The 8,845-nt window shown below is 40.1% G+C and overlaps 1 protein-coding gene, 3 non-coding genes and 2 pseudogenes across 4 annotated transcripts; 3 read left to right on the top strand and 3 right to left on the bottom strand.

The window, feature by feature from the left end:
* Nucleotides 1-300: 300 nt before the first annotated feature.
* On the top strand, nt 301-400 carry LOC121367004 (annotated as a pseudogene).
* A 177-nt stretch (nt 401-577) lies between these two features.
* Nucleotides 578-716, bottom strand: LOC121367001. Its single transcript, XR_005957283.1, has one exon. It is a non-coding gene; the product is annotated as a U4 spliceosomal RNA (small nuclear RNA).
* Nucleotides 717-1,254: 538 nt separating this feature from the next.
* On the top strand, nt 1,255-1,360 carry LOC121367002. Its single transcript, XR_005957284.1, has one exon. It is a non-coding gene; the product is annotated as a U6 spliceosomal RNA (small nuclear RNA).
* A 177-nt stretch (nt 1,361-1,537) lies between these two features.
* Nucleotides 1,538-1,676, bottom strand: LOC121366999. The gene has a single exon (XR_005957282.1). It is a non-coding gene; the product is annotated as a U4 spliceosomal RNA (small nuclear RNA).
* A 538-nt stretch (nt 1,677-2,214) lies between these two features.
* LOC121367003 lies at nt 2,215-2,311 on the top strand (annotated as a pseudogene).
* Nucleotides 2,312-4,723: 2,412 nt separating this feature from the next.
* LOC121366998 lies at nt 4,724-8,729 on the bottom strand (the record flags this gene model as incomplete). The annotated part of the gene is given in 6 exon segments (XM_041491208.1): nt 4,724-5,049; nt 5,178-5,426; nt 5,503-6,340; nt 6,511-7,310; nt 7,501-7,644; nt 8,586-8,729. Coding segments are annotated over 6 exon segments (2,468 nt in total), but the record flags the coding sequence as incomplete, so codon positions are not given.
* Between the last annotated feature and the right edge of the window lie 116 nt (nt 8,730-8,845).

Raw genomic sequence — 8,845 nt, 5'->3', positions numbered from 1 at the left:
CGGTTTGTTTACATCCTGAACACACACTTTCCGTGCCGAATTCTACTCCGGAAACAGACCGACTACAGCTAAACTACGGTTGATTGATTCACAATGCATTGCACACACGCTCGCCACTCAATGTTGTCGTCTACTAATCATTAAATCCTATCAAAACCTTGAGATAAACAATGCTACTATCGAAACACAATCAAGCGGTAATCCAACATGGCCGCCAGCACTGGCCGATAGCAGTCGCCAAGATATCAGCCCTCCCATTGGTCAATTCTTGGTTCATTCTTGGTGCATTCTTGGTGCGAGGGGAGCATCCCGTTGGTCAAAATCAACCAAGATTCAGAGAAGATCAGCGGGCCAGTAGCGCAAGGATGACACGCAAATTCGTGAAGCGTTCCATATTTTTTTTCACTAACACATGAATACAAATACAAATATGCGCGCAAGCATTTACATGACATAATCAACAGAGAAAACAAGCAAACAAGTGAGTAAAAAATCAATAACAACAGCAAATTGTAATGAGAGTTGTTACTTCTTTTTAAACTAGACATCTTTAGTTCTTATATTTTGTTTAGAGTAGCCCCCGTAGAGGCAATTAAAAATTGTGCTAGCCGCCCAGTTAAGGGCGTCTGCACGGGGTATTGGGAATAGTTTTCAACTAGCAATAACCACGCCTCGGATACACCTCACTGGCTATGGTATTGCCACTGCGCAAAGCTGAAAAAAATACACTTTGTCAGTTGGGTTATACGAAAAGACCGTTCTTACATTATACTTTATTTTTGTCTTCTACATAATTCATCACATTGTGCTACATTTGTAACACACAAAACGCTCATTTTAAATATAATCTGAGACGTGCTTCGTTTTGTGCTCCTCGCCGGAACACGATCCGCAGCGTACCAGTGGGAAAGTACAGACAATTTTAGTAATTATCATAATGCGATTCGTTCCTTCATACTGTCGTTTCCAAGACGCTCGTTATGTTGTGACGTCATCGTGGCGCAAACGGCAGTTACCCATCCTTAAAGACAGTACGTTCTATTTATGCATGCTGAGAGTCAATGAGACGGTACGATATCGGTTATGGTTGACTTCAGTATTGGAAGTTATGTGTGGCCTCTTTGATAAACATAGACATATGTTCCAGAGAAGAATGCGTAATTTACTACTTGTATTTATGAATGTTCTAATAACCATCTGCATATACACGTACTACATCTTAGCTATATAAACCGAAAAGTGGCTCCTACTAGTGTACTGTTCACGCAGTACATATACTAAAATTGGAACGATACAGAGAAGATTAGCATGGCCCCTGCGCAAGGATGACACGCAAATTCGTGAAGCGTTCCATATTTTTTTTCACTAACACATGAATACAAATACAAATATGCGCGCAAGCATTTACATGACATAATCAACAGAGAAAACAAGCAAACAAGTGAGTAAAAAATCAATAACAACAGCAAATTGTAATGAGAGTTGTTACTTCTTTTTAAACTAGACATCTTTAGTTCTTATATTTTGTTTAGAGTAGCCCCCGTAGAGGCAATTAAAAATTGTGCTAGCCGCCCAGTTAAGGGCGTCTGCACGGGGTATTGGGAATAGTTTTCAACTAGCAATAACCACGCCTCGGATACACCTCACTGGCTATGGTATTGCCACTGCGCAAAGCTGAAAAAAATACACTTTGTCAGTTGGGTTATACGAAAAGACCGTTCTTACATTATACTTTATTTTTGTCTTCTACATAATTCATCACATTGTGCTACATTTGTAACACACAAAACGCTCATTTTAAATATAATCTGAGACGTGCTTCGTTTTGTGCTCCTCGCCGGAACACGATCCGCAGCGTACCAGTGGGAAAGTACAGACAATTTTAGTAATTATCATAATGCGATTCGTTCCTTCATACTGTCGTTTCCAAGACGCTCGTTATGTTGTGACGTCATCGTGGCGCAAACGGCAGTTACCCATCCTTAAAGACAGTACGTTCTATTTATGCATGCTGAGAGTCAATGAGACGGTACGATATCGGTTATGGTTGACTTCAGTATTGGAAGTTATGTGTGGCCTCTTTGATAAACATAGACATATGTTCCAGAGAAGAATGCGTAATTTACTACTTGTATTTATGAATGTTCTAATAACCATCTGCATATACACGTACTACATCTTAGCTATATAAACCGAAAAGTGGCTCCTACTAGTGTACTGTTCACGCAGTACATATACTAAAATTGGAACGATACAGAGAAGATTAGCATGGCCCCTGCGCAAAGGATGGGGCGCAATCTTCTCTGTTTGTAATTTGCTAGTGTAAGCATGTACTATACTGAACTACAGCAAGATATAAATGCTGGGATGTTACAGAAATTGTGCACTCTAGTTGTTTTACAGGAAAGTAATTAATAATATAACTGTATACTACTGTAATATAATACAGTAAGTAATTTAGAAGTATAGGAAGAGGAGAATGTGTTGATGTAAATACATTGATTGTATTTAAGAGAATACTTGCCAATATTAATGCATCCAAAATGATTAAGATAGCATTACTTTCTGTGTCTCATTATTCCCACCAGGATTCGAACCTGGGTCTCTCACCACTGGCGTGGCAAGTGTGATAACCACTACACCATAGGAATTGTATATGACACTGCTCAAGTAATGATATGAACAAATATTACTAACTGATTAAAACTTCCCGTCTGCTTTTACAAGGGCTTGGGACCTTCTAGCAATTATGCTAGGCAGCATTAAAAGTTTTTTGTTGTTACTATTATGGTCTTTCTGTTATTGTCTTTGTTACTGTCAAATGGTCTTTCTTTCTGTATTGTAATCTAGCAGATTATTACTCTTTTCCCCTTTTCCCATAACCTTTTGTTTCCAGTGTAGATCGCCACTCCTCAACTGAAACTGTTGAAGTCAACTGACAGTACCAGTTGCCAAAGTACTGTTTGTGGGTGTCAGCTTTTCTTTCCTGTCCACATTTCCTGCATTTTATGGACTCTGATTTCCTGGTGTACTTCCTTGTGAATTTTCCTGTCAATTCCTTCTCCAATTTACGTTTCCTGTACCTTTGTGTACTTGGAGGAATGGCCGAGACAGCAGAAGTTGCCAGTTGGGGAATATTGCATGTTGGTCTTTGAGCAATATAAACACATGTTGGCGTGACAAGTGTTTGACGTCTCGCCTGGCCTGCAGTGTTTGATGGAAGGGCCAGGACATGTTGGTCCGATTCTGGTGCAGATGGCAGTGATGCTGGCAGAGTGTTGGCTGGTGGCAAAGGTTCAGAAGCAACTGGAGCTGGGTGTGGAAGTGTGATGCCTTGTTGCAGTATCTGCCTCTCCTGCCTTTTTGCACGTCTGTTGTACCTATAAATGAACAACACAAATGATTAGATAGTTGAAGTTTAAAATGACTACGGGTGCAGACTCACCTCCCCATCCTGCAATATTGTGAAAGAATTAAAAACAAATATCAGCTTTAATTAATTCATGAATAACTGACTGCCTTCTTACCATATACAGCCTCAGTCTTTTTTTTAGTACATTGCATTTTCATAACAGGTAGAGACAGCTGAAAAGTAAATATTTAGAATGTTATTACACTTACCACTGATTCAAGGTGGTGGTGTTAATTTCAACAAGCTGCATCCCAGTTTCATTCATGATGCGAGCATTGTTTAGTACAATCTCCCGGATATTTTTGTAGGCACGACTGACCAGCGTCCATCTCATCGTTGTGAGCCCTTTTGACTTGGTTGGTGATGGATAGGAAGTACACAGATGTACAATGATGGCCTCCACATACCTGTTGCAGTCTGGCCACTGAGCTGGACCGGTATTTTGACCTAGAAAACACCTAAAGGGAAAATACAGTATTTATCAATATACAAGTGAAATTGAAACCAATGGAAGTTGTTTTCTTCTTCTTCAGTATCGGAGGAGTGTTTGTTTTTAATGTATTGTTTACCTTTTTGTGCTTTCAACACCAGGAGCAACAGTAGATTTTGAAGCCTTGAACCTGCCCTTGCTCTGTGTTGTCCTATGGCGTGGCGAGAACTTAGTGGGCTGTTTGTCGTACGGGTGGAGATCATTCCAGAGAGCAATGATGGTTGAGGCCTGTTCATGGGTCAGTGCTCTACTCTGATCCTTTAGTGACACCAAGTACCTGGCCAGTGACTCCACTTTGCTGAAACCCTCAATGTTATCTGGTCCAACTGATTCCTGAGAGACAAACAAGTGATATGTTTAAAACAAAGTAACGTAAGATAATACATGTATGTAACTGTCTCTGAAAGAAAGAACTAGAAAATAAAGTTATTTCATTCACTAAAAGTGTACGTAAATCAGCATTATAATGTAACAGTACTTACATCAGGATTGAGAAAATCGGACTGCTCGTGTACAGTTAACACAGGTGCTGCACTAGGACCAGGTGATGGATCAACCGAAGTTGATGAATGGCTCACAGAAGATGATGATGCTCGACTTGCAGCTGACTGAACAGGAGATTTCTGGTGGACAACAGTCGATGTTGATGGGCGAACGGAAGACGATGACGACTCACAAACACTTGGAGATTGGTCGAACTGAAGGGAACGACAGACTGACAGAGACTCTTGTACTACTAAAAATGAAATGAATTTTTATAGTCATATATACAGAATTCATTTACCTGAAAATTAATATTACATGTTAAAAAAGGCAAATGTTTATACTCTGTTTGTTCTCCATTTCCAATAACATCATGCCAAATGGTTCATAATACCTTGAACATCTATGTTATGTGGTGGTTCAGGTATGGACCTAGATGAAGTGGGTCCGATCGCACACGGCTGTTTCCGGGGCACTATAACCTCTTCCACTGGAGCAACTGTTTGATCATCAACCATTTCATCGTCATCGAAACCTTCGTCCACTTCACCGTCTTTATCTGTGGGATCGAAGTCTTCTGCCTCAGGACCATCATGGTCTACATTGACATCCTGCAGCACTTCTCCTGTCTGGCTGAACAAGTACTCCACCCCAATCAACTCTCCTGTTACAAAAAAAGTACATGGTCACCAGTAAATAAATGGTGTACTGTGGAAAAACAAAATACAATAAATGCTGGAGGTAAAAAAGCATGATACACACGAACTCTTGTTATTATTATGATTCAATTACCTGTATACTTCCTGGGTGCTGTGAAACTTGGGTTGAACGTCTTGCCCAGAACACTGTTGCCCAATTCATTGACTGCATGTCGCAGAAGACAGCTATAGGTGTGTGGTTCTGAAGCACCAACTGTCACAGCAGCGGCTGCCCTGTCCTCATTCCACCTAACCAAACCTTCTAATAAATAGGCTTGGAAGTGCATGTCACTTGCACTCGTACCTGAAATGATACAACACAGTAACCATTAAATATTGTGCCCTTAAGTAATGTATACAGAAAGATAAATATTAGCATTTCAAGAATAAAAAGAATTTGTTATATTTTCAATTAATACTTTGTTTAATTATTATGTGGCATAATGTAATGAATAAATTACCTGGAATGAATCTGTTAAGATGGAGATGGAAAGACTCGAGGGAAGTAGAACCACGGGCACATCTGTAGACTGGTAAACTGATTCCACCCTTTACCAACGTGGCAGTCTCCGTGTACAGCTGGACATCCTCAGGATCCTGGATACAGGCAATATGCTGCTTCTGTGACTCCCAGATGTCCCATATGCGTCCTTTATCCAGTAAGGGAACACCGAGAGTGTCTAAACCCTGCTCTCCATCAAAAGCTTCCAGTAACTGAGCTATCAGCTTTGATGTCTGATCTACACCACGAGTCCTTCGTCTGCAGTGGGTAGATAACTCTTTCTTGCTAATGCGCTTGATGACATCTGCATCGGATGGCTTGTCGACATGCTGCATGACCAGTTCCGACTGCTTTGCTTTTTTAAGTGCTTGCAGATCTTCCCTACTCCACTCAAATATACACTGTGACAGACGACCCATGAATATTCCGTACAGCTGATGGGCATCGGTGGTGCAACCAATTGCAAAGCGACGCATGAAGTGCCACACATCCAGCCTTATGCAGAGATCAGGCCATGCAGAGAACATTGACCTCAGTTGTGACTCTCTTCCACAGCAGCCACGGTCAACATAGAGGAGCTTTGGTGGAGGAACACCTGCCTTGTCATAGCGACCCACTATGCCAGCCACCATCGGTCCAAGACCACACCCTTCACTGGCTGTGAGGACACTCATCAGCACCTGGCCATGCTCATTGCCTATGTTGGTAGCCCAGGAAGCAGTACCTGCACTGTGACCTGCAAGCTTTTTGACCACCTGAAAATATACAACACAATACATTCTAGTTCAAATGCAAAAATCTTAATTATACATTAAAGCATAAAAATAGCATCACATTTTTCATTTTACAAAAATTTATTTTCACCAAAGTTCAGTTGAAGACTATATTATGTTTAATACACATTAAGATTTTGGAGATATTTTACCTTCTTGGTGGAATCCATTTTCAACACCTGTCCAAATGTTGAGGTGATCGATGACTTGATCTCATCTAACCTCAGCATCACATCATGGCAGTATGCACTGAGCAGCCACTTGTATTTTGGGACCGAAGCAGCTGGTGGTGGTTCCACAAATGATGGTCGCAGCACTAGCCTGTTGAGATTGGCATCTGCAAAAGCCTTGCAGTCGGTCAGGTAGTGAGCGGTCTTTTGTAGCCAGGCCTCGCTGTGTTGCTCCAGCAACTTCTTCTGCAACTGGGTCGAGCTGTTTCCGAGTCCACGCTGCCTCAGCATCCTGATGACTCGCACATCACAGGCGTATCTGTACGTGACGATGACTGGGAACTGCAAGCGATGGCCAACATCCAGCTGCTTGATGATGACGTCACTCCAGCTGATCACCTTTCTCTTGCATCTGGAACACTCCAGGTATTCGGCCGCCAAGCTGTAGTACCCGTCAATGTCGAGGACCTGACGCACACGAGGGTATATCCCAGCAGATGTCAGCTCCTTCTTCTCACATGCTGGGTGTGGGCAGTGGAGTTGGACATACCACAGCTTCTTGGGCATCCACAAGAGAAGACGCTGAGCGAAGTACCTGTTGAAATGGGGAGGCTGGTTGCAGATCAACGCTGGTTGTGGTGGGTACCACCAGAGCTTGTTGATCTTGCCGATGTCAAGTTCAGCCTTTCCTCTACTGCTGGACACTTTAAAAAGAGCACAGGCGATCCACTGTTGATCAGCCTCTGGCAGTGTCTTCTTCCATCCATCAGGAAGGTAATACTCTACAAACAGACAAAAAAAACATCACACAAAAATGGCACTTATCACTGTCCACCTTTAGCAGCATCTTGTCACTGTCCATCTTTACCATGCTGCAAAAAAAACATTTTATAATAAAATAAATAATATTTATTCAATAATAATAAAATAAAATAAATAATATATCCTGACTGAAGGCAAAGAAGTACATACCTTGTCCAATTGATTGTAACTGTGATGGTGTCATGGAAGCTGCTGGTGATGTCACAGTGGCAGTGACTCTTTGTGACTTGGGCCCAACTTTAGAACGAGGCTGTGCCACAGCAGGTACCGAGGTTACAGTCTGAGGAGCTGACACTTTAATAATAAAAACTAAATCAGATAATACAAGAAATAAATGATACTAGCACTATAGTAAGCACTATGATAAAATGTTCACAATACATAAAGACTATTATGTAATGCACAGTAACTCCTTTAAAATATGTATATACTGTACCAATAACATCCCTGTAAATTTAACAAAAGATTTTTTAATAATAAATATATACATCATTTTCAGAACTTGGGAAATAATGATCAATTTCACTTTATAAAAAAGCTATTATAACAGTTATTAAAAGTAAGTAAATCCAACACCAAATTAGGCCACACCAAATTACTCCACACCACTACTGTTACATAGTACACCAAAGACAAAAGCCAAGATACACACAAAAGCACAGATAAACAGAGCCAAGCAGTCAGAGTTAATGTTTCTTAACCAGCTGTGGATATTTAAAAAAGAAAGAAAAGTTTAACTACACCACTAGAGCACACACATTTATAAATCATTGGTCAGTGGATGTAAAACATTTGGTACTTTTGACATACAGTCTTAGATAGGAAACACTCTATTTTATCAGTAGTAAATGAACTTTTATATGCACCATCCCATAGACAGGATAGCACATATCATGGTGTTTGATATACCATTTGTGGTGCACTAGCTGTACAGATAAAAAGCACAGTGATTCGAGGTTATACATGTACTTGAAGCGGTTGCAAACGTTACTTACCAAAATACAGGAAATCCAGGTTTTACTAATAAAATAGAACAAATAGCATTATTTATGTCATAATTAGATATATATTTAGAAAAAAATTAAAACTGTTTTCTTTGTAAATATTTCTACTAAGGTGTATTTATGAATGACAATATACTGCAAGTCAATAAAACATGAAAAACACATTTAAAAAGATTTAATTTGTATATACAATATTTTAAAACCATAATTAAACCGATTATGTCAATTTACCTGTCGGCCGAGTCGAGGCTAAAGAAACAGTGCTGATCTGTGACAAGTGTGTAGTCTCAAGCTCTTCAACACAAGAGACAAGTTCATCATCGTGTAGCTCTCCATGATGTGAATAAATAACCTGCTGCTGGCTTGATGCAACTACTGAAAAATAGAAAGGGAGATAATTGTAAATCTGAAATGCTGTATAATCACTAAAATAATAACAAACTGATTATATTTATTTACAGGTTAAGAATTCGGTATGTATTGATTTAGAA

The sequence above is a fragment of the Gigantopelta aegis genome, unplaced genomic scaffold (genome assembly GCF_016097555.1).
Source record: "Gigantopelta aegis isolate Gae_Host unplaced genomic scaffold, Gae_host_genome ctg8256_pilon_pilon, whole genome shotgun sequence".
Lineage (NCBI taxonomy): Eukaryota > Metazoa > Mollusca > Gastropoda > Neomphalida > Peltospiridae > Gigantopelta > Gigantopelta aegis.
The sequence above is the reverse complement of the archived record's forward strand: the minus strand, read 5'-3'. Positions and strand labels throughout refer to the sequence as shown.